At 38.5% G+C, this 25,839-nt stretch overlaps 1 protein-coding gene across 2 annotated transcripts in view; it reads right to left on the bottom strand.

The window, feature by feature from the left end:
- LOC129739982 (homeotic protein ultrabithorax-like) overlaps positions 1–25,839 on the bottom strand; it is a 209,322-nt gene that overhangs the window by 131,943 nt on the left and 51,540 nt on the right. The window contains exon 2 of one of the 2 annotated variants that reach the window (XM_055731561.1): positions 12,210–12,260. The exons of the other annotated variant lie outside the window; for it this stretch is intronic. Within the exon in view, the coding sequence (XP_055587536.1) occupies positions 12,210–12,260 (51 nt within the window). The remainder of the gene's footprint in view (positions 1–12,209; positions 12,261–25,839) is intronic. 2 annotated transcript variants of the gene reach the window in all.

Genomic DNA, 25,839 nt, shown 5'->3' with positions numbered 1-25,839 from the left:
AAATTAGAGGATCTGACAGCCTCCTTGGGCAGTCAGTTAGTGTTTTTGATATTTGAGATTAAAATTGAACAAATTGAAACCGACAGTAAGCCGGGTACTAGTCTTTAGCCGTCGTAGGTAAAATTTGAAAAAAAAATATATATGTAGCCGAGGTTCAGATCATGGCATCTAATAGTAAGCCGGGTTTTAGCCCATGGTCATCAGAAACATAATACAGCCAGGTTAAGCTCATGGCATAGGAATCAATAAGATAATTAAAAAAAAAAAAATATTAATGGAACCTTAAAAAAAGAAGATGTTGGCATCTAAGATAAGCCTCCGACAAAGTATAAGATTATGAGAGACAAGCTTGTAACGTCAACTATAGCAATCGCTAAAATAACTGAGCTCTCAAGTATCTGGAGCTCGATAACGTCAGATAAGATTTAATCTCGCGTTGAACCCTGTTAATGGACCATCCGGAATTCCACATTGGCAAATCCTTCCAGGAGATGTTTTTAGGCATCTTAGATATGCCTCCGGCGAAGTATAAGATTATGAGAGACAAGCTGGTAACGTCAGCAGGGTTGGTCGGCTCTTCTCAAACAACAAAGAGCCGGGAGAAACCAACACTGTTTTCAGTTCGGCTTCCGAGTGTAATCCTCTTTCGCTGATCGTGCTCCACTCGTTACCCGAGTTTACACGAGCTGTAAGTGACTCGGACGGCAAGTGTGAGAGCATTTGCATTCGAGTGGGAGAAAGAGAATTCTAAACAAAGAGCGCCCTGTGTTTCAGTCATACACCTCAGAGTAAAGAAGGAAAAAATTATTTTGACTCCCACCACACAACGTAGAAAAAATATAAACAATTTCTACTCGGCTACCATGCCCACTGCTGTTAGCTGTTTTGAATTTTTTTTTGCAAAAGGTAGCGAAGAGGTGACAGGTGGTTTCATAAAAAAATCAGGACACCGCGAAGAACAAAAACCAGGATTTTTCAGGACCCCAGTAGATTGGTGGAAATGAAATGCAGCTCTTCTTTGATTGCATAAATTAAGGCGAAACAGCGGTGCAGTATACGCCTTAATTTATGCAGCAGAAGAGATATGAAGTTAGGTGGCTTTTAGTTTATACCGAAAAACACCATTCAAATATCTTCTGAACCGAAGATTACCATTGGTTTAAGAGGTGAAACTGATTTTATTACAAAATCAATTGCAATTAAGATCAGGACGGCTTCTAGAAAATCAGGACACCGCTGGGAGCTTTGATTTGGAAAGTAGCATCTTTTCTCGTGAACGTACCAAGAATAAACTGAGTTAGCTCTCGAATTCTCCTCAGCACATTGCGCAACAGATTTTTCCGGAGAAGGGAATTCTCTTCATCAGCGGATGTGAATGCTCTCGCTCACTCTTATGTGTTGACAATCTCACTCTTCATTTCGGTGCGATTCATCTCTCCCCGCACCGATTGGGGGAGCAGACGAAAAAAATTGCACTCTCTTTCACTGGACAAGCCGATCTGAGGAGTTTTGCCACCCATGAACGTCAGCAATAGCAATCGCTAGAGTAACTGAGCTCGATAATGTCAAATAAGAATTAACATCGAGATTCACCCTGTAAATGAACCCTGTAATATCCATACAAATTGAGACCACTTGTCAATAACCTTTTTCTAGGCTATTACTGATTGAGCTTACGTAGCACATCAAGTTGCTAACAAACGACCTTTTCTTCACAAAGCAGAGTTGTGATTCGGATATAAACGGCGGCGTACAGTTTTTCTTGCATCAAAACTTCGGATACTTTGGAGATAGAATTAAAAATTGGCGGTAGTTTTCGACGTTGTCCGCATTTCCCGATTTGAACTTTGGAAAATTAGCCGCGTTTTTTTCATCCGCTAGGGAACGATCTTGTTCAGAAAAGCGCAGGAAGGGCAAATTAATGTCATAGGAAGACAATGAGTCTAAGAAGGTAGTTGCTGTTTTGGCTATTATCAGCAGAGCACACTCCGGAAAAAGTCTGCATATTAGCCAATTCAGTTGGATTATTAGATAAGACCCCATAAAAATTCACATCTAAGTGCTGCTTGTTGTTAAAATGCTTGCAAAATGATAAGGGATGATTCTTGACGTTTGCTGGAGACATGAGATGTGTTGAGGGTAAGGCACGTTGTTAAGATTTTTTGATTCACTTTCCAGATATCTCAGGTGACATCTACAGTCTTCAGAACGATATCGATTAAAAAATGTTTTCGGGCCTTTTGTAGTTGATAACGTAATCGTCTAAGATCGACATCCATCAAGCGTTGATTTGAATCGCAGCTGTCGCTTCAGGGGTACATTTTGAGTGAATTTCAAATTTGAAAACTCTAACGGAGGACTCCACATCACTTACTGCTTCTAAAAACTTCCAATTTGTTGAGTCGAGCGCAATTGCAATCAGATCGAAGTAACACCTATTGAAATCAAAAGCAAGTTCACCGACAAGTTCTGACCGACAAGTTAAGGGACTTAGTTCTCGATCAACCTCCTTATCAATAACCGGAGCTGGAACAATCTCAAAACAATTACAGTAATGGCCTCCTAAACACAATATTCAATCACTCAGTAATGGACCCAAAGATAATTCGATAGTTCACTAGTGAGCCAGAAGTTTATCAATCGCTAGCACAACAGACCTTCCTAGCAATCGACCTCAAAGGGGTAGTTCTTTCCACCATACTTTACTCCGGTTCTCACAATATGTTATCTTCACAAAAATGTCGGATTTTTTTTGGTTTTCGAGGTTGTTACGGACATTCAACGATTGTTTTCATTCAACAGAAATGTTCTTATAAAACAAATGGAAAAGAGTTGCGATAGTCTTCTCAACTCTCAAACATCATCTCCCAAGAAAGAGTCGTTAAAATAGTTCCTCAAAGAAGGAATTTTTCCCAATCAAACCTAGGAACAGAACAGAAACAATTCTCATCCAAAGCTGGGATAGAACGGGACAACCGCAGAAAAAAACACTCTCCGTAAAAGAATGCTCTAATTGGTTGGCAGCTCCCGCTCGAATGATAACCGATAGACAGTGGGCAGCCGATGGAGTCCAACTCCCGCCCGAGGTGCCTCGATTATCAATTCATAAGTACGCCATTAGGCTACGTGTCGCTCGTTTGAATTTCATAAATAAATTTACAAACACCTCAGCCAGGCAGTTAGGATTTTGTTTTATTATTTTTAATGTAGTGTTTTTATTTTCCGTTTTTTACACGAGCCCAAAAACCGGGTACACTCGTCGCTCAACAGATGACGACGATGATGACGGTCGGGGTCCACTATGATGAGATTTCATAATTTATAATTGTTTATGGGGGCAGCACAGCTTAGAGTACGCTTAGAGAAGGGGTTCTTAAACGGTGCGTACGGCCTTCGGTGCGCCCGGATTAGGAATAGAACTTGTTTTTTTTTTCTCTGTTTCAGTGTGATGGAAAATACACATAGTTACCCGGCAACCGGGCCAGTTTCGCTGAATGATGATTAAGTAGGCTGTTTTATTGCGCTTTTTATGGCGCTTTTTATGGCGTTCTGCGTTTTGTAGTGTAGCACGCGATGAGCGCGGCGAATGGTCGACACGTAAAAAACGACTGTTTAGTTGCTTTTTAATGATTGCTAACGACTTGTTTTCACTTGCAAATGTTTGTGATGGTTTGTAAGCACCCGATTTAAAGGTTTTTTACAAGTAAAAATTTTCGTCAAGATTGATCTAAAGTGGGTAGATTATTTTCACCGTGTGTTTTTGGAACGGTATAATTGTTGGGCTCGTAAATCTTTTCCCCACGGCTTTAAGGCGGCCGCTCCCAAGGATCGATAATTAAAAGTTGGAAAGATTGCCGAACGAGCAAGGGTACTAACTCTTCTGCCGCGGCAAATGCCCCGAAAACAAACAATAAAACACTTTAAAACAACAATAACAGTAGCCAAACTGCCGGCAATAACCATTAAAGTTCGACTTCTGACTGCGTTTTGCGGAAAAGTTGTAAGCCGACTTGCCTTTGCACCTTTAATTACCCTACATTCTGCAATCCCGCACGACCGCCGCCGCTCGACTCGCTTCCGCGTCGCCATGGGAATCGTTTCGTTCGCCTTCTTGTCGGTCGGTCGACCGAGTAGAGAAGGTAGCCGGACTATCAAAGCAGGCGGGCGACGGAGAAGCGAATCTTCGTTTACGCTTTTAATAGCTTCCCAATAGCCGTCGTCGCTCTACAAACATGGGCACACTACACATACTCATCGATCGTTTTTGCTCTCCTCTTCTGGTTCGCCGACTTCGCCTCGCCTTCCTTTGCCGCAGCCAACTCGAAGTCGGAGCAATTCTTCAAGCACCGAGACGAGTGCCGGAGAGTAATAAAGCAGAAAATCAGCAAGTGAATAATGGCACCGCACCACCACCACCACCGACTAAAGCTGAGAAGAAAACAACAACAGCAATAAAAATAATGGCTTTAACCACGCCCTAATGTATTTTATTTTTATACACCTCTCGCTCTCATTTATGCTCGAATCGGTCGTATTTTTCCTACTCCGTTTCCGTAGCAGGTCGTAACTTTTCTTTTTCGAGCAGTCTCCCGCACCAATACATCAACATAATGGCCTGCCTCCCGTGTTCTTCCCCGTCTCGCCGTCCTTCCCTCTGGCCAACCAACCTTTTGAGTTTGGTTCAGTTCAGAGATTCCACCGCACAAATTTCGCAGCAGCCGACGGACGGTCGACGATCGATCTTTTTCGGAGCTCCCCCTCTTCATTCAGCGACCCCCGGCCTCGGTTTGTCACGGTCGCCATTCGGTCGCCGGGCCCCAGTAGCCCATAAACCATCGGTCGATTTGTGTGCGAAAATTCCGATGGAGCCGATGAATTCTTCGTCCGTCCGGGACCTGTGTCGTCGCTGTGTGCGTTGGTTTTTGGGGTGAAAATGGTTTCCGGTCCCAAAAGGAAAACAACGACAACGGCACATGAACACGGTAACAGCAGCAGATCAAAGAGCATCCCTTCGTTTTCGTGTGCCGGATAACGGCGGATGGGCAGGAGGGTGCTGGGCCACCGGGGTGGGGACACAGGAGAAAAACCTAGGGACCTACTTTCGGTAGCCCTAGTCTTGGTACGTAACTACGTAGGTTTGTACGCTTTTGCCATCGTCATCATGCTTCCACACCGCCGACGCGCGCCAGCCGCAATTTTGGCAAATGAAAACGGGGCCGTTTCAGTGTTGTCTCCAGCCAGCAAGCATACATTCTGTACCGTAGGAGGAAGCTTCTCCTCGGTCGGACATGATTTATGGGTTGACATAGTTATGGGGTACTTTTTATTTTGCTTTCCCCGGATTTCGGCTTTTTCTGTGCTTTTTTGTTTAACGTGCATGTGTCGTCTTTTGTTACCACATTCGGCCGATTCATTGTTTGGAGATTTTTTTTTGTCCCCAAGCATTCGCCGATGAAGGTATTCTTGGTTGGTGATTCGGGAGGCGAATGTGATGTTCTATTTTTGGTTTTGGGAAAAATGCGGAAACGCAAGGCCACTGAAAGGAAACTGTGTCTTTTTAGTCGAGTTTTCTCTGAGATTGTCGCCAGATCTAATGGGATGACAAATCATTAAATCAGCAGACTCATCATTAGACTTTGCAATTATTCTACCGAAAACAAATATTTAATATGTCATTTTCACTACATGATTGATAGTAGAACCCATATATTTGCATTTGAAAAAAGGGAGGTCTCTCAACTGATGATCATAAAGCGGAAGACCATATTCCCGACCGAGAGACATATCCATGGGAAAAACTAAGATTTTTCCTCACTAGAGTCGAATCTGGAATCTGCGCTTCCTTAGCCAAATCCGTCTTTATCCACTGGAAGGCTAAATCAAAACAAACAATCAGTAGCAGCAGGCATACAAATCTGCACTTCCTAACCCAATTCCATCATTATCTACGGAGAGGCCACATCAAAACAAACAATCAAAAGCAACAGTCTCAAATTTCAGCGCCTCTCAAGCTAAAACCGTCTTTTCCACCGCAAGGCCAAACCACAGCACACAATCAGCAGCAGTAGTCTTAAATTTCGGCACTTCCCAAGCTAACTCCGTCTTTTCCACCGGAAGGCCAAATCACAACAAACAATCAGCAGCAGCAGCCTTAAAATTTGCGCTTCCTAAGCATTTTCCACCTTTTCCGTCGGAAGGCCAAATCAAAACGAACAACCAGCAGCAGCCTCAAAAATCTGCGCTTCCTAAACCATTCCGTATTTTACACCGGATGGCCAAATCAGTCAAACAATTAGCAGCAGAAGCCTTAAAAATCTGAGCTTCCAAAGCCAATTCCGTCTTTTTCTACCGGGAGGCCATATTTAAAGAAACAATCAGCAGCAACAGTCTTAAACTTTTGCGCTTCCTAAGCCAATTCCGTCTTTTCAACCGAAATGCCAAATCAAAACAAACATTCAGCTGCAGCAGCAGCATTCAAAATCTGCGCCTCCTAAGCCAACCCCTTTTTTCCACCGGTAAGCCAAATCACAGCAAACAATCAGCAGCAGCAGCGTCAAAAACTTGCGCTTTCTAAGCTTATTCCGTCTTTTCCACCGCAAGGCCAAATAAGACAACAATCACAGCAGCAGCCTTGAAAATCTGATGTTCCTTAGCCAATTATGTCATTTTCAACCGAGTGCCCCTATCAAAAGAAACAATCAGCAGCAGCAGCCTTAAAAATCTGCGCTTCCTAAGCCAATCCGTTTTTTCCACCGGAAGGCCAAATTACAACAATCAATCAGAAGCAGCAGCCTTTTAAAATCTGAGCTTTCTAAGCCAGCCCCGTCTTTTTTCATCGGAAGGCCTAATCATAACAAACAAAACTGCGCTTCATAAACCAATCCGTCTTTTCCCATCGGAAGGCCAAATCAAAACAAATTATTAGCAACCTTTAAAATCTATGCTCCCTGTGCCTACACGTATTCATACCATGTACTAACCACACCATTGTCATGATTCTACGATTCTTACAAACCTCATCTTTATTCTACATTCCATTCTTTGCAAAAGCTCTTGTTTATTTGTCCATGTATCCTTCCTCTAAATTCTACACTCCATTCTAAGCACAGGCTTTTTAAAATTGTAAAATTTTATTTATTCTCCGAATATCTATCATCTCATCTCTACAACAAGTTCTGAAGAGACAATCTTCGTCCTTGGATCCTAATTGACTGAATCTTCAGTCTAGCACCTTCAGTCTTGACTACGATGATCAAGGATGCCATTGCGTGGATAAAAAAATTCACAATTTAGAGCTTATCAAATATCAAGCACGTCTTGTTTGAACTGGATGAGTTATCAACTCAAACTCGAAACGTTTGGCCTGGTCAATGCACCAGAAATATTGCAACGCAACATGGAAGAACATTGTGATAGGTGCTTTGAGCTATTGGCGCTTGGGCATAGCTGAAGCCTACAATCCTTTTCATAAGATTCAGGGTATTAAGGTTCGCACCCAGGTTATCCCTAATGTAGTATGGATGAAGAAAAAAATAAAAATAAATTTAAGAATAACATTGAATAAGTTCCATAGTAAAACGCTTAAAAACCCGATGACAAATAAAAATGAATAAATTTAGATAAAAAATTGCATTTCGCTATAAATGCCACTCATAAATTTCATGGCTGTATCATCGATTCGATGTCGTCGCGTCGTGTGCAAAAAAAATGCGCGCGCTAGGAGAACAAAATAGTATAATTACCGAGGCAGTTTCGAAAATCGGTCATTCGTTTACAGATATTGTGGAAAGGAGGAGCTCGAGCACCACGCAAGGCGAACTATTCTTCCTCTTACGATAAGAAATAGAAAATTCGGTAAACTCTTACAGTTTGTGATAGAGTTTCCTGTGATGAGTTGCTGAGTGTTCTGTTTCGACTCTTAGCAGGAATCAAATAGAAGAAGAACGGGAAAGAAAAGTCACGAAACAGCGACGACTAGAATCGCTTGGTAAATACTGAACCCCAGAAGAATCCTTTGGCGAGAACAAGAACCGAGCAGAAGGATCCCACGACAAAGACTGTGTCCCAGAAGGATCCTTTAGTAAAGTCTGGATCCCGGAAGGATTCTTTGGGGAGGAAAGGAACCAAGAAGATAGTTCTCATGGCGAAAACTGGAACGGAGAAAAAGGGTGCGACTAAAGAAAGCGAAAATTGCGGAAAGAAGGAGCTCGAACACCACGAAAGGCTAACTTATCTTCCTGCTAAGAAAAAAATTCTCAGTAAACTCTTACAGTTTGTAATAGAGTTCACTGAGTTGCGGAGTATTCTATTCCGACTCTTAGCAGGAAACAAATAAAAGAAGAACGGGAAAGAAAAGTTCCGAAACGGCGACGACTAGAATAGAGAAGAAGGATTTCACGGCGAACACTGAATCCCAGAAGGATCCTTTGGCGAGAACAGGAACCGAGAAGAAGGATCTCACGGCAAAGACTGTATTCCAGAAGGATCCCTTGGTAAAGACCGGATCCCAGAAGGATCCCTTGGTAAAGACTGGATCCTGGAAGAACAGGAACCGAGAAGATGGATCCCATGGTAAAAACTGGAACGGAAAAAAAGGGCGCTTCTAAAGAAAGCGAAAATTGTGGGAAGAAGGAGATCGCACACCACGGAAGAAAATCTAATTTTCCTCCTAAGAGAAGAATCAATTCCAATTCTAACGTGTACCATTTGGTCTAGTCAATGCACTAGAAATATTTTAGCGTGACATGTTAGCAATATTCGCGGATTGTGAAAGAGCCTACTGATAACATGACAAATTAGGAGTCGCGGGTTGTATGCAGCACCGCTAGTAAGGTGTGTCGGTTCAAATGGATAAATGATTTTTTTTTCATTGCGATGAAGGCCTTTGCTGAAAAATCTCAGGAGAGAGTGAAATTCCACAGCATGTTAGCAATCGCTAGCACAACTGATTGTGTTAGTAAACCCTTTTCAATGAGTTCATATATTATTTTAATTGAAGTAGTAGTAGTTGACGATGGTTCAAACAAAATATCGGCATTACCGTTTTCTCAATTTTTTTTTTTGAAAATAACTCTATTAGTTATGTTCGAATTGATTTTCAACAAAGTTCAACAAAAAAAAATTAGAATAGCATTTTACATGAACATCACATCCCACTAAATTCATCCTTAAACCTTTTTAATGCTTATTACTGGAAACAACATTGAGAAACCTGTCTAGACTGTATAAAAAGTCAAGATTATCGTATGTGCCAAAATGTTTGAAATTTGACTAAATTGACAAAATGTCCAAGAAAACGAAGCTCAGCAATTAATCAGTAGTAAATTTCTATAATTTCAAGAGTTTGAGTTTTAAATCGTTTCAAAACGCTGTACACAAATATGGAAAAAAATAACTTTTTTTTTCCTCTAGGTCTTTCTTTTAAAAACCTTTCCTCTGAATAGGAAAAGAAACACATGCAATAACATGACAAAAAAAAGTGTAAATTGTTGGTTACGAATTGAACTAATCCCAATCGATTGAGGGGGGGGGGGGGGGGGGTGGTGAGGGGATCAGTCAACATCGACAACAAGTTTGCATAAAATCTAATGTTTCCATTCCTTTTATCCGTCTTTTCAATATTTGCAGAAAAGGCCAGAACAAAAACGGTAAAAGTGAAAATAAACACCAGCTGCCACCATTCGGAAGGAACAGCAGCAGCAGCAGGTTTGTTTACACTGTCATCAAGGTCGTAAACAATGTGATAAAAAGAAATGCGAGAAGTATAAAAAAAAACACTGTAGCTCTACCTCTATCGGAGCGCTGCCTGGCCAATATTATAAGTATCGGCAAAAGCAACAAACGATGGCGATTACCTTCCCCATTGCCGTCGCCATCCCTTCTTCTTTGGGGCCATTTTTCCCTAGAGGTAAGTGACCAATCCTTTCGTTTACCCAACGATGGTGTGGACAAACAGAAAACAAAACCGATTTGTTATTGATTCCCAGTTTCTAATCCGGGTAGAAAAAAGTCTACCAAACGCTTGGCATCCGGAGGAAACTTCACAAACACCGCTGCTGCAGCTTTGATCCAGCCGATCCGGAACCGACATCCGGATCCGGATCGCAAAGTTTGAATTTAAAATTTTGATTCAAAGCCAGTGAAAAAACGAAACAACTCACTACCTTCGCGGCAACAGTTGCGCGCTACCAGAATGTAAACAATCTTCTCGGCACAACGCGAAGCGTTTGTTTACAAATTGGGAAGCGAGAGAGAGAGAGTGTGGCGCACGACGCAAGTGGCGCCTTCATGCGTAAGCTTCTTGAGCACGCACCATACCAAACGGACGGCGGCGGCACTCTGGAAGCTGATCAAATAAACAACAACCGGGCCCAGGTTTGTGGACGCCACCTTTTGCCGTCCAATCGATCGACGAATGCTTTGCATTTGTCTAGCTGTGGCTGACTGGCTTTGATATCGGTTTGCTCGAAATTCCCTCCCGCACGTTAAGAATGCTATTGATGTTGTCTGCAACGCTAGCCAGGAGTTTGTTTTGATTTCTTGCCTTAATTGCCTCTTCTGCTGAGAGGTTTTTATCTCTGATCTTCACTTACCAGAAACCGGATCGATTGTTTATGTTTGTTTGTTTGAGGTTTTTTTTTATTTCTGTGTCTGAACGAAAAAAGATTCGAGCTGATTTTTTTTAAGAGAAAAAGTTGGTTCAATGTCAAGAAATTAGGTTAGGAGTATGTTGATACATATCTATATTCGAGGAAAATCCGGAAAGTCAACCACCTTTTGTTAGAACTCACATAAATTTTATCCGGCTCGGAGGACCAAATTGTACATCCAACACCGAAACTTTCAGTTTTTAAATTAACTTAATGTTGTTCAACCAATCCCTTTACAAATGGTAGTAGAGGTATTTAACGAATCAAAATTTCATATGGTCAGTTCAGATTTGAATCCGGCTCGAAGGACCAAAACCGCTACCCAATCTACAAGTTTAAGCTTTTCCACCACTGAAAAAAAATCATCAAGTGTCATCATTAACGACTATTTTGAGTTACATATGTGAAAGTTCCAAATCCAAAACAAAAATCACCAACATTCGGTTAGTATCGAAAACTGGTACTGGAGAGTAAACTGCAATCACACCTGAAAGAAAAGTACTTCTAATTACGAGTCTGGAAAAGGGCTAAAGAAAAATGTGAACCAGAATAAGAGATAGACTTACGGATTAAATGAAGTTACACAACAAACCAGGGGCGGGGGCTTGATTACTCCCAAATTCCTCCAACGGGCAACACACACTTGCTTGCTGCAGCACGGCACAGAGCGGAGTAGTAAGTGTTAAAACAAACGAGCAAAAGAAACGGAAGGAAACGGAAAGGTTGCGCAGCCAAAAACGAAAAATTTCAATACAAAACAAACGCTTCAAGTCCTCAAACCACTTAACGCATCACTGTATGTATATTATGGCACAAATCTGAATAATTTATCGTTTTGATCGTGATCAAATCATGCTCAGGGCGAAGGAAAAAACGATTTTTTTGATTCGAGATCACTAATGACTGAATTTTTTCTAAGATTTCATCAGAGCCCATACAAAAATATCAGCTAAATTGAAATAGATTCAAGAAGGAAACTTTATGTCCAAATTTAAGTATGTTTAAATCTTTGAACCTTGATTTGCAATCTCATTTTAGAATAAGTTTATTATGCGTTTGGTGGCTTGACTATCCTGAAGAAAATAATTCGCAAAACGAAAGTTTACAGAAACCAGAAGAAAAAAAGGCAGAACGTCAAAAGAATCGGTTTAATATTAAATTATCATAAAACTCAAGCGGAGCAAATTTTTAAAACGGTTCTGATTTTACTTTTTACTAACATTAGAACCGATAAAAAACATTAGTTGAAACTAAAACACTCGATCCAGAATGCTGTTAGTGGTGAGTCGACAAACTACAGCTAAGAAGATAGTTGAGCCAACATGAACCAAACAAACGCTTGAAATGTAAACGTTTCATTGTTTTGATTTGTCTATTTTTTTTTTCTCTTTAAGACTGATCGCGACAAAACAGCAAACGAATCGATAGGCGGCGGCTAGAAAAACTGAAATTTTGACAAATGGCGAAACACAAGTAGAACTTAAGCTTAAAAACTTAACAATTTAAAAAAAATAATAGGAAAGTAAATAACGTAAAGAACATAAGAAAAAAGCGACTTACCTATCCAGTCTGGAAGCAGTGTGCCCGCAAGAGATTCTGAGTATCTCTTACCTGAAAAAAGGAAAGAAAAAGTCAATTAGCGATCGGTTATCAACATAGGGGATTACACAATCGATCATCAAGTAACTCGACTCTGGAAAGGAATAAATACGAAGGAGAAAAACATGGCGCTTCGGCGCGTTTTGATGTGTCGTTCTTCAGAGAGCGAAAAACAAACTTGGCGCCCAGCGCACGTCGGCCATAAATTTGCAGATGCGCCCGCCTGAAAGCACTACTTGCTGGCGTTCCTCCCCGGAGCAATAGAAGGCGAAAGTGAGATGCAAACGCTTCGCAGTTTTGACGTTTCGCTTCATTGACAACCGCTTCGAGTTTGGTTTCAAAAGTGGCTGGGTACTGTTCTGATTTCTTTCAAGTAAAAACCAAATTGTTTTCAATACCTTTCCAGGAGTAAAAGTCTTTCCCTTCGATGCAAACGCTTGGGGAAAAAAGGTTGTAAATTTTGAGTGGAGCGTACACTCGCGAGATTTTCGCGGTGGCATCTTGAGCAAAAAAGACCGGCGGCGGCGCCACCTTTTGAATGTGGGAGGCGCCGCCGACGACAAGACGCGCGCACAGGTGTACTTACATAATTGCAGGTAATTTACATGAAATATTAATCTTTAAACAAAATGTGCTGAAAGGGTGGGGAGGGGTGGGAATTTATGAGCTTCCTAGACGATCGGCGACGGTGCGGGTAAGATGCTAACTAGAAAACGCTAGACGACTCCGGTTGGGTTGAACGCATAGTTTTGCCCCTCCGCAGCAAAGAGTAAGTAAAAGGCCATTAATTTTCCGGAACGTTGGACGTGATAAAATTGGTCCTCGCCCCAAAAAAGGGCCCAAAAAGCAAATTTTTCGGATGTTTTTAAATATTTTCCTTCCATCTCCGACTTTTTCCTTATCCGGGAAACAGCTAATCTGCATAGCCAGGAACGTACAAACCACCAGCGGCTTAGCCGCCGGTCCATAATTAAGCGCGTTTAACCCTATTTTTTTCCTATCCACTAAAGAGGGAGGTAATTAAATTTATGCGTGCAGTTTTCGATTGGCAGCTGCTGGACGACAGTCTCATTTTTCCCTTGAAGCCCTTCCTTTGTTCGTCGAGGTTCTCCTTTCTTGCTTCCGAATTCTTCCAGGCGTGGCTCCTTGCAGGAACCGTACAAAATAAATCTGTTTTCCTGTCCCTCGGACGAAGAAGACGGCGACACAAATGGTAAAAATCCGCAAATGCAAAACTATGTCTAGGAAATCTTGTTGGAACGTTTCAAAGAGGATGTTGTCGGACGCAGCCACTTCGATTTGCAGTAGGATAAGATTTTCAAGATTTCAATTGGATTTTCTTTGAATATTTCATAGAAGAGTACTGGACTTACCATTGGAAGGCTAAGAGATATCTCAGGAATCTGGGCAAACAATCAACAGACGCAACGTATTCCTTTTTTTTTTTTTTTTGTACGTAAGTCGTCATTGACTGAACTTTGGCTAAAAACCATCGCTGCTAAACTTGATACCAGTTCCATTTTTAAGGGAAGGGTCTGGACGTAGTTCGGAGCACTCAAGCTTCAGATCAAAATCCACGACTTAAATTGCGTCAAAATTTAAATTATTGCATTACCAGATCCGGAACAATCCGAAAACATTCTTAGCAACAGTTTTCCCTATTTGTGCTTTTCCAGCCGCTCTGTCTATATTAAATAGAGCCGGAACCATCCGGAAACATTCTAGCAAACAGCCCTCCCAATCTGTGCTTTTCCAGCCCTTCTGTCTTTGTTCTTCAGAGCAGGAACAATCCGAAAATATTCTTAGCAACAGCTATTCCAATCTATGCGTTTTCAGCCGCTCTGTCTTTTTTTTACCAGAGACGGAATAATCTGAAAACATTCTTAGCAATAGCCATTCCAATATGAGCGTTTTCAGCCGCTCTATTTTTGTTAAACAGTGGCAGAAAAATCCAAAAATATTGCTTGCAACAGAAATTCCAATCTGTACGTTTTCAGTCGCATTCATCATTCATCAAAGGTGCGAATTTGAAAAGGGGAGAAAACTCCGAAAAAATAACTACGTCCGGAGATGGAAGAAGTGAACTTTCGATTGAAATTGGAATAAATAGAATCTGGAGGAATGTCGACCTGTACAATTGCCATTTTTGAATAATTCTCATATACCTTAAAGTAAAGTTCCTGAACTTAAGTATTCAAAGGTCAAAAAGGATGCAAAAACAGTAAAACGCTTGAACAAACGCTTCACTTAAAAAACTTCGATAGTCTCGACTACAATCGGGTTAGTTTCATTGGAAGATGTGAAAGCAATTCGAAATATTCTTAGCAAAATGAATTCCAATCTGTGCTTTTCCAGCCGCTCTGTCTTTGTTTAACAAATCCGGAACAATTCGAAAATATTCTGAGCAACAGTATTCCCAATCTGTGCTTTTCCAGCCGCTCTGTCTTTGTTTACCAGAGCAGGAACATTCCGAAAATATTCTTAACAAGTTGTTAATAACAACAGTCATTCCAATTTGTGTGTTTCCAGCCGCTCTGTTTTTGTTCATTTGAGCCGGAACAATTCGAAAATATTCTAAGCAACAGCTATTCCAATCTGTGCGTTTTCAGCCGCTCTGCCTTTAATCAATAGAGCTGGAACTTCCAAAACATTCTAAGAAACAGCCATTCCAATATGTGCTTTTCCAGCCGCTCTGTCTTTGTTTACAAGAGCAGGAACAATCCTAAAACATTCTAAGCAACACAGTCATTCCAATCTGTGCGTTTTCAGCCGTTCTGTCTTTGTTTACCAGAGCAGGAACAATTCGAAAACATTCTTATCAACAGCCTTCCCAATCTGTGCTTTTCCAGCCGCCCTGTCTTTGTTTACCAAAGCAGGGTCAATCCCAAAACATTCTAAGAAACAGCCTTTCCTATCTGTGCGTTTCCAGCCGCTCTGTCTTTGTCTAACAGAGCCAGAACAATTCAAAAACATTCTTAGCAATAGCCATTCTAATCTGTGCTTTTCCAGCCGTTTTGTCTTTGTTTACCAGAGTAGGAACAATCCGAAAACATTTTAAGCAAATGCCTTCCCAATCTTTGCGTTTTCAGCCGCTGTGTCTTTTTTCACCGGGCCGGAACATAAACAAACAATCTTAACAACAGTCTAAGAAATCTGCGCTCTCTAAGCCAATCCGTCTTTTCACCGGTGGACAAATCATAAACAAATAATCGTTGCAGCAGCCTTGAAAATCTGCGCTCCTTGTGCTTACTCTACGAACCACGTCATTTTCGTGATTTTACTATTCTAACGGAGCTCAATTCAGAGATTCACTCAGACACATCTGTCGCTCACAAAAATTGGTGTTCGACTTGAATCTTCTCGCAAATGGTTGCGTTAAATTATTTTAATTGAATGCTTCTCCGGAAGGGCAGATAACGGCAAGTCGTTTCGATCGACCGGGACCCGGGTTTTCACCATTTTAATTTCTCAATTTCGGCTTCCACAGGGGGTTTCCGAGTGTCTCTAATGAATTCAAGCGTTTGTCCAACGAACCGATAAGCAGCCCGAAAGTGATAAGTGCAATCCGATAAGGATGTGACACTTTTTATAATTCCGTTTTTTTTCTTGTGGCTGCAAGTAAGTAAATTCAGTTGCCTGAAGAGGAACATTTGAGGTGTTTTTTTATTCGGGGGTAAACTCAACTGGAACCGGTTTGTCTCCGGCAACTCGTTCGTTGGTCTGGAATACCAAACATTGAAACGTATAAATAAAAAAAATCCACTGCCCAGTTCCACATTTCCTCCACCCACTCGGCGAGGGTCGAAGCCGTTTGTCAAATGTGAAATTCTCACACACCAAATTTGAATCGAAACGAAGCGAAAAAAAAGTTAAAAATAAATCTAAAGTTTCTGAAACAAGTTCGTTACGAGTGTTTGCGTGAGTAGTTTTTGAAAGCGAAAGAACTTATGCGTGACATTTTTTTGGAGGGGTTTCTCACCCACCTCAAGATTTTTTCTCGGGGAATAGAAAGAATATATGTAAATTAGAAACTGCTGCGGCGTCCGACTGTTGGAATCGTCAACCAAAAACTTTATCTTCGACTGCGGACCGGTGATCTTGTTGAGGGGCGCGGTATTGGAACAGAATTTATGGGTCCACATCGAAGCGGATTTTATTGCTTTATTTTATCAAACATGATTTAGAGAGCCGGTTTTCCATCTTCTTTTATCATCATAGATCAAAGGTGCGAATTTGAAGAGGGGAGGAAACTTCGAAAAATTTGACTACGACCGGAGATGGAAGAAGTGAACTTTCGATTGAAATTGGAATAAAAAGAATCTAAAGGAATGTCGACCTGTACAATTGCCATATTTGAACAAATCTCATACATCTTAAAGTTGAATTTTTGAACTTTAGTAGTCATCTTAAGAACGAACAGGTTGCTAAAACAGTAAAACTCTTGAAAAACGCTTTAACGAACGCTTAACTTAAAATATCCGATAGTCTCGACTACGACCGGGTTAGTTTCATTGGATGAAGTGAACTTTCGATTGAAATTAGAACCAAAAGAATCTGGAGGAATGTCGACCTGTACAATTGCCTTATTTTTATAATTCTGATACACCTTAAAGTTGACTTCTTGAACTTTAGTAGTCATCTCAGGTCGAACAGGTTGCCAACACAGAAAAACTCTTGAAAAACGCTTGAACAAACGCTTCACTAAATCCGATAGTCTCGACTACGACCGGATTAGTTTCATTGCAAGAAGTGAACTTTCAATTCGAATTCGAACCAAAAAGAATCTGGAGGAATGTCGACCTGTACAATTGCCAATTTCAACAATTCTATACACCTTAAAGCTGACTTCCTGAACTCATCTCAAGGTAGAACAGGTTGAAAAAATTGAAAAACTCTAGAAAACGCTTCAGAAAAATACTCTTGAAGCAAAATTTAAAAAATTTAACTTTATCGAGCCTCTGCGATCATCTATCGAGTTCGTTTCTTTGTTAGGAAGCATTGAAAATCCAGGCACAGCTCTTTGTTGCGTAAAGCAACTCAGCATCGGGGCTGAGTCACCCGATTTCAGAAATGATTTACTCGCCTACCGCTGATGGCGGGACAGCAAACCAGACCAGCGAATGAGATAACTCCATTTGAGGAGGTCTCGTTCCAGTGAAATGGTACAATCGACAACAAAAAACCCTGAGCAACGAAACTCACATCTGCATTCCATATGAAATCGCGACATAAAACTTTAACCCGTAAGCCCGCCGCCTTCACATCTTTTCCTTTGCTGTTTCTTTCAGGGATTCACCGGTTCACCCAAAAGTTATCTTATACTTCAGGCAATCGCATCGCTCCGCGTTCCAGTTTCGATCGCATATGGGATGTGACACATGTCAACCTTGCCGCCTTCTCCCTTCCCCGGAAGATTCCTCGGAACGTGGACCGATCCGCGAAATCCTTCCTTCTCGTGACATGTAAGTAAGATTTATAGGTTTTTGCATTTGATCGTCAGTTTTCTTGCCATTATTACCCGAGCCCGAAATAATCTCCCCTCATCTGAGAGTTTCACTCTCAGGTGCTTGAACAGATATAATTTATTCGCTTAATCACATCTTCTGACCCGTATCCCCATTCTTTTTTTAAACATAAAAGATTTCTTACAACCAACCTTCAGTTTACAATTCAAGAGAGGAGGATGACGCGTGCTAAGAAAACGCTTGGTAGCTGTCAAATTTTCGCTCGGACCCCATGGGATCACCACTCTCCCCAGCCGTGTTTACCGGACCTCGGTTGACAGCACGACAAGTGTGACAGCTAGGGCATGTTAAACATACAATCCGGAAGAGTTATGTGGCTTGAAGTGAGCGTTTTTTTTTTTACCGCTAGCTAGCTGGGCTGGTCAAGCGTTTACCCGAAAAGTAACAACGACAGAGGCAGAAAAAAAACTGCCAAACGAGCGAACAAACAAACAAACAACCCGAAGCACTTGAAGTGAAACATTTGCATTTCTCTTGGTTGTATGGCAACCGTAGCAAAGGTGGCGCTTTCCCCCGGAGCTAGCGTTCAAACCCAGTGGATTGCAGTGCAGTAGTTGATCGATGGAACTGTCCATTTGTGGAGGGGGAAAAAAACAAACCCGGTGGCATCCCATAAATTGAGGTACATACCAAGCTCCCTCAAAGCCAAGCGTTTGCCAAGCGTTTTTTTTTTGTTCAAATCAAGGAAAAAAGGTTCCAAGGTGGATGAGAAAAAAGGGGAAAACAACGTCACCAATGCACTCATGATTGGTTGATAAATTGGACATTTAGCGCCGGCCGTAAATCACTTTCCGCTTGAAGTGACGGATGCAGTTGTGTGAGGTTATGTTTGTAGTTGCTTGTTTTTTTTTTCTGTGCAAATGTCAAACGAATCATGGTAGAGCGAACAGTGAACCGAAACTTTCAATTTCACTTCCATATTGAGTTGTGATTCGAAGTGAAAATGGCCAAAACACTTCCACAATTTTTCCAACCATTAAGCGTTTGCGATTACTCGGGCAGCCTGCTCGGATCGAAAAAAAAAAACACGTTCATTCACCAAAATACCCATCGAAAATCGGGCGAAAAAAAAACAACAGCCTGACTGACGTCTTAATTAACCTTCGCCAAAGCTACTTGCACCAAATTTCTTATCGCGTAAACAGCGTCTTAAGCCGAGGGAGAGAGATCAAGAAGGAAAAAACCAACCAACATTTAATCCACAAAACCGAAAGACGACGGACGAACGGTCGGACGGACTGCATTAAAAAGCCATGCATTGCAAAATTGATTGCCAAAAGAAAGCACCATACACGGCGGCGTCAATGTTACACAAACATGAGAAACAGAACCGGGGCCAGGTGAAGACCCTACGGAACGACAACGTTGAGGGGGGAAACAAAACCTCGAGAGAGAGCAAAAAAAAGAAGCAGCAGCAGCAGCCCCAGCCAGTCCCATAAATTTGTGGATTTTTTATGTGTTCTTCCCCTTTGCCAGGAGCGAGGTTGTGTTGGTACACCAGAAGAAGAAAAAAAAGGCAAACGCTTCCCATACAGAAAATGACACCAATACAATCATGGAGCATGTTTCGTTCTGGGAGATGACGTCAGTCAAGCGTTTGTACCGTTTGCTTGTTCGGAGATGGATTTTGGTAACCCACTTGGTTTCACATCAGCTGTGAGTGTTGCTTATGGTGCGGAACTCACTTGGAAGCACATGGATTCGGGGAAGCGTTTCTCGAAGCGATTCGATGTTGCCGATGTGCTCGCGCTGTTCGAATCGTTGTAAACATGCGGTGTGGTCTTGTTTTTGTATTTTTTTTACTTTGTTGCCCCGCTTCTGAGGTGGAAGTTTTTGTTTCTAACACACCGACCGGTGGGTTGTGATTAGCCGACGGCTTTTCAAAAGACTGCAACATTGCTAATTCTTTCGAAAAATTTTGGCTTTTTAATCGTTTAGTTTTGGTTTACAATGAAGAAAAATAAATTTAACTTGACCCTTCAAACCAATTGCGAAACGATGCATGGATTATTTCCATGATTGCTTTTAATAACAACAATCATCGTGCCCAGGTGTGAGAGTGCCTTCGATAATTATAACTAACCGAGCATTTTTATCGAAATGAATCCAATTATCGGCACGAATCAACTGTTGTTTGAGGAAGGGGAGGAGTTAGATGAACAAAATAATATGTGGAAAAATTATTCCTTAAAGTTAAAAGCCTTTAGCCTCAAAAGTATCAACAAAAACGTTAATTTTGATTTGAATCCGGAAATAATGTTGAAAGTTGGCTCAAAAATTGAGTTGGATTAAATTTTGACCTCATAGTGGAAATAATTGACAAAATTGAAAATAAAGACACTGGGTAATATCGTTCTGATGATGCTGACAGCTTTTAATTTTTCTCTCATACATGGCGACCGTAAAAAAGAATTTCAGGGTTTTTGCTCGAAACCAATTTGAATGTTTTTTTGACAATACCATTACAGAAAGAAAAAATTTTTTTTTTTTACTCAGTATGATCAAAAACGTGTTTTTAACACATCGCTGACCAAATATGTGATATGTCTTTTTTCGCTCCTCGCAAGCGTATTGAAAAACTTAACTAAAATGTTATAAAATGAATAAGAAATCCATACTCGACTACATTTGTCACACCACTTCCGGTAACTCAATAATGCCTAATTTGTTGAATTGTCCGGTGGCTCTTGAGATATTTTTATGCCTTCCAAACTTAGATTTTTTTCGCGTTCCCTAATGCGTTAAGATGTTCTATTCCAATTTCATGAATTAGTTTTATTTTGATTTTTCCGAGGTTTTATTTACTAAATAATTATCTTTTACTTTAATTAAATTTAAAAAAAAATAAAAAGGTTTTTCGACTTACTTTATATTAAAAAATAAAGTTGAAATGTTAAGATCAAGCCCGTCGTCGATTTTGTTGAATTGTTCATTTTTCCCCAAAATTTTCTTCCCACCTGTTACACCCCATGTCTTGATATTTTCCAAGAAGGCATGTTTATAGTTTGATGTTTAACGTTATTTTTTTTACTGACCAAGAAAACTCTAGATAACTGTCTCAAAAATCTTTCATCGTCGAATTGAAATGTTATCCTGCAATTTTCGACTTGGGGCAAATTTGTGACAAAATTTTCCGAAAAAAAAGTTTCAAATGTTTAAATAATATTATTTAAGAATTGATTCCAACGTCTCGAATGACACAAATATGTAAGAGACAATTTCAAAAAAGATCTTCTAAACTAATCGAAAAGTATCTCTAACTAGTTGTTCTAGTATTGGTACTAGTATTTTTAAATTTTTTTAAAAATATTTTTGAGGCAAATTTATGTTTGTTAAAGAAATTTTTTTTATCCGTTAGAAACCAAATTTTCATTCAATAGCTTTGTGGTTATTTTGGATTCATTTTCAATGAAATGATTGACAACTTTTTTATACGTCGGATGTGTTTTTCAAAATAATGGATTTTCAATTTTCAAACGAATTACAGTTAATATAGAAACGTTCTGAGATCATTCTAACAAAACCAATTTTTCCAAACAGTTGATTTTTTTTTACAATTTCGAAGTAACTAGGACCAATCTTGCAAAAGTTTTGTTGTCATTTGGATTGTAACTTGAAATGGTCTTGCATATTTTTTTAATATTTGAATTCATCCAATGTCGAATGAAAATTTTGGATAATTTTGTAAAAAGTTTATTAACTTTGAAGTTTTTTTTTTTCAACTCAATTTATTTTAAACAAAAACTTTTTTGTTACTGTCATAACATTATTTTGTAACTATTTATAGACATTTTCAAAGACAATATAAAAAATAGTATTGAAACAAATGATTCTTTTTAAATTTTCAACAAATAGTTCAGACAGCAGTTTTGAAATTTGGGAAAAAATGGGAGTTTTGGAGTCAATTTATGAAATTTTCGGGAACATGTGTGATTATTTAGAAAGTTTATGGATTTTTTTTTGAACAACATTTTAATTTTTAAATGTCAAAAAAAAATAAAAGTTAGCTATGAAACAACTTACAAGAACATTTTTAATTCAAAATTATCAAACAACAACTGTTTTTTTTAATGTTTAAGAATTTTATCAAAAAATAATGTCGGAACTAATTTCAAATCCTTCTTTCGGAACTTGGAGTAGAACATCACAAGGGGAGAAATAATAAAAAAAAATCAAACCAAATTTTAAATCAATTAGAACAAATTTGACAGAACTATGCACGCACCTAACTTGTATCCAATCTACATTGCACGAAACAAAAAACCAAGTTATTATAAATCGAAAATTTTAATAAAAAACTTTTATTTTGATGACAAATTCAATCATTTCCGTATAAAATTTGCGTGGAAATCAGTGGAAATAGCTGAGTTGTTTTGAAACATTGAATATACCTTATTTTGCATCAAAATTACCTATTTTACTCATTGAGAAAAATTCAAAAAACACTATATTATTTATGGATAAAACGTATTGATATTTTTTCAACAATCATTATTTTGATGTCTTTTTTAGTAGGCATTCAACCGAATTTGACTCAATGAAATATGAATAATATGAAAATATGAAATTTCTCATTATATTATGATTTGAAAAATTAAATTAAAATTTTATTTAATAATTTAAAATTAAAAAAATATATCAATACATTTAATCCATAAATAAAATATTTTCAACATTTTTTCATTGAGTAAAAAAAGATAATTTTCATACAGAAAAGGGTATACTGAGGTTTTTTTACGCAGTTTGATTTTGCTCAGTTTTTCCTTTTTACACGATTTAATGCCATCAACACGATTCTTGTACAAGGCTCTCGTGAATCAACATGTTTTTTGAGCGAAAATTTTCCAGATCCTATGCGAAAACGAAAGATTTCATACCACGTAAAAAAACCTTAGTGTATTTCCAATCTTTGAAAACTCTACTAGTTCCACTTATTTCTACGTTTATTTGATATGGAATTGTTTCCATTTATCATCCAAAATAATTACACAAAAGGTACAATAATATGGGCATTTCGATAAACGAGCCTTCAAAAACCACTTGAAAAATACACTGAATGCTTTCTTTCAAGCTTCAAAAACTCCTAAACCTATCATCATGTATAAAGATACTGTAGATCTTGGCTTGTTCCAACATTGTTCCAAGGACGACGAACCATTTTCTCTAATCTACAACGTTTCAAAAGAACTCAAAACGGGATTCAAAAGTCACAAAAAGTGCATTGCTGTACTTTTTTTCTAGTTGGCTGTTTTGTTGGGCGGGTTTTCGTTGATCCCGGAGCCAGTTAAGTTTTTTTTTTTTAAAATTAATAATTTGCTTAACTTTGTGACAAACATATCTCGGCAAATAGCAAATTTTAAGTTTTGGATACGACACCCTGCATCATGGCAGAAAAAAATGAAATGAAGTGATAGGGTGAAATTGAAATAGAGAGAAATTTTTTGCTGATATTACGATTTTTTGGAAGCTGAATCAAAAGGCCGCTGAAAGCCGACAAGCCGTTTTGGAACTTAAAAGTATCAATAAGAACTTTAATTTTGGGCTGCATAGGCCCTACTTCAGATCAATTATGGGACTGATGAGTTGTTTTGTGTGGATTTTGGCTTGGGAATTTTTCGAATTTTTCAAAATTTAAAATCTGAAAATTTTTCGGTTAAAAATCATCTTTTTGATTTTTTCCTTGTGAGGGGTTGCGTAAAAAAATATCGAATTTTTTTTTTTGATCACTCAAGATTTTAAAATTGAAAATTTTTCGGTAAAAAATCATTGTTTTTTTTTCAATTTATTCTGTTCGTAAAAAATATTTAATTTTCTAATCACTCACGATTTAAAACTCAAAAATGTTTTGGTTAAAAATAATTTTTTATCGATTTTTATGGCCTTGGGTTGCGTAAAAACCTTGAATTTGTTTTTTTTTTCACAACTTATTTTTTCGTTAGTTTTATTTTTCTTGTGCGGTCGCGTGAAAACCATGATTTTGTGGATCATTCAAAATTTTTAACTAGAAAATTTAAAAAAAATTATCTTGATATTTTCTGGTAGGAGTTTGCGACGAAAACTTTAATTTTTTTGAATCATTCAAAATTTTAAATGTAAAGATTTTTCGGGGGGAATTTTTTTTTAAATTTTTTTCTGGTCGGGGGGTCACGTAAGAAAACCTTTATTTTTTATAATTACTCAAAATTATGAACTTGAAATATTTCGGGGAAAATAATATTTTATCGCAGAATACTCAACAATTTTTCTTAAAGTCACGGTTAACTGGATCCCAGAATTTCAGTTTTTTTTTCGTCTTGAATGTAAGTTGTATTCATAGAATAAAAAAAATATATTTCCTGAATACCGGTCCCAGTAATATCTCCCAAATTGCGATACACTGCCGAGTCATTACTAGATTACTACCAAAACTCCATTTGAAACCCCTTTAAAAATAACCCTTCAAAATTCTATAAGAGATAAAAATACAACATTAGACATTTCTTTAATACGTAGAAAAACTCAGAAAGAAAATCTCTGGAAGCCTTTATAAAAATACAATTTTTTTAAAGATGGTAAGTGTTCAAATGCGAAAGTACAGGTTTTGGGGAAATGTTAAACCGGTATTTGGTTTTGAGAAATTACCTCGGTAGTATCGGTTTTGTAAATTGAATGTAACGCGGCCACTGCTTTAGATAGATTTTTTGTATCAATAAGGCTGGAACAAATTTCAATTTCTTCTTTTGTCACCTCCCCCCCTTCGAAATTTCCGAAAAACACGAAGGGGGGAATAAATAAAGTTTGAAGTATTTTATATCCGATCCGATTTCAAGACCAAAAAACAAATTTTGGAAGATGGGAGGTATTTTACCTTTTCTTTTCTTTATTTTATTGAGTTTGTAGATAAAAAATAACTTCATCTATAGATTTTGTAGGCAACTTTGTTTCAAACAAGATTTCGTGCAATTTATTCCAATTTATTTGTTTTTTGCATTACTTTTTATTACTACCCCCCCCCCCCCCCCCTTTGCGGTGTTCCAACTCCGAGTGACAAAAGATGGATTTGAAATTTGTTCCGGCATAATTTAATCTTTTCTTAAAAAAATAAACTTGTTACGAAGTTTCAATAACTTTAAAACTTATAAAACAAAAGATTCAAAATCAAACATCTTCCCAATTTTTTTTATTCGAATTTCATAGTGATTATCAGTTCTTTAGAATAAATCAGTGACAATTTTTCGTAAGAGATTTTTTAGACAGTTTAATTGTTTTTTTTAGAATTTTTTTGGTCATTTCACATCAATAAGGAAATGTCGGTTTAAAGTTTCAATGAAAAGACTCTATGAGATTGCAGATAATACTTTTTTTAAGTGTAAGCTTAGTTGTCAATAACTCCATTTTTTTAAGCAATTGATTTGAGAAAAAGTGTTCATATTAGGATAAAAATGACAGATACGATCGTAAAAAAGGCCGGAACAAATTTCAAATCCTTTATTTGTCACTCGGTGTCGGAACATCGCGAGGGAGGGGGGGGGGGCAACAAAAAATAATGCGAAAAATAAATAAATTGGAACAAATTGCACGAAAGATGGTATGCAACAAAATTTTATACTGTGTCATTGCAAAAAACCTATAAATCAAGTAATTTTTTAACGAAAAATTCAATAAAATCAAGATTACAAAATGTGAAATAACTTTCATCTCCCAAAATTTGTTTTTTTTATCTTGTAATCTTTCGGTTAGTTTTATTTTTATCCGAAATAAACATAAAATACTTCAAACATTATTTATTTCCCCCTCGGGTTTTTTTGAAATTTTGAAGGGGGGTGGGGGGGGGGGGGGTGACAAAAGAAGAAATTGATTTTTGTTCCAGCCTAATTGGTAAAAGTAGTGAAATCAATCAGTTAAACTGTTGAATTTCCATATTTCTCAAGAAATTAGCAGGGGCAAAGATTAACTATTTTCGCGTGAGCTTTCAATACGTCGCATGAAACAAAATGTAAACAAACAGTTGTATTTCGAAAAATTACAAAAACTGACATAACAAGCCGCCCTTCTTTCCGTTTGGATTGTTTATAGCCTGGACAACA

The sequence above is a fragment of the Uranotaenia lowii genome, chromosome 1 (genome assembly GCF_029784155.1).
Source record: "Uranotaenia lowii strain MFRU-FL chromosome 1, ASM2978415v1, whole genome shotgun sequence".
In the NCBI taxonomy this organism is placed as follows: domain Eukaryota; kingdom Metazoa; phylum Arthropoda; class Insecta; order Diptera; family Culicidae; genus Uranotaenia; species Uranotaenia lowii.
Note: the sequence above shows the minus strand (reverse complement) of the source record. Positions and strands in the feature narration are given on the sequence as shown.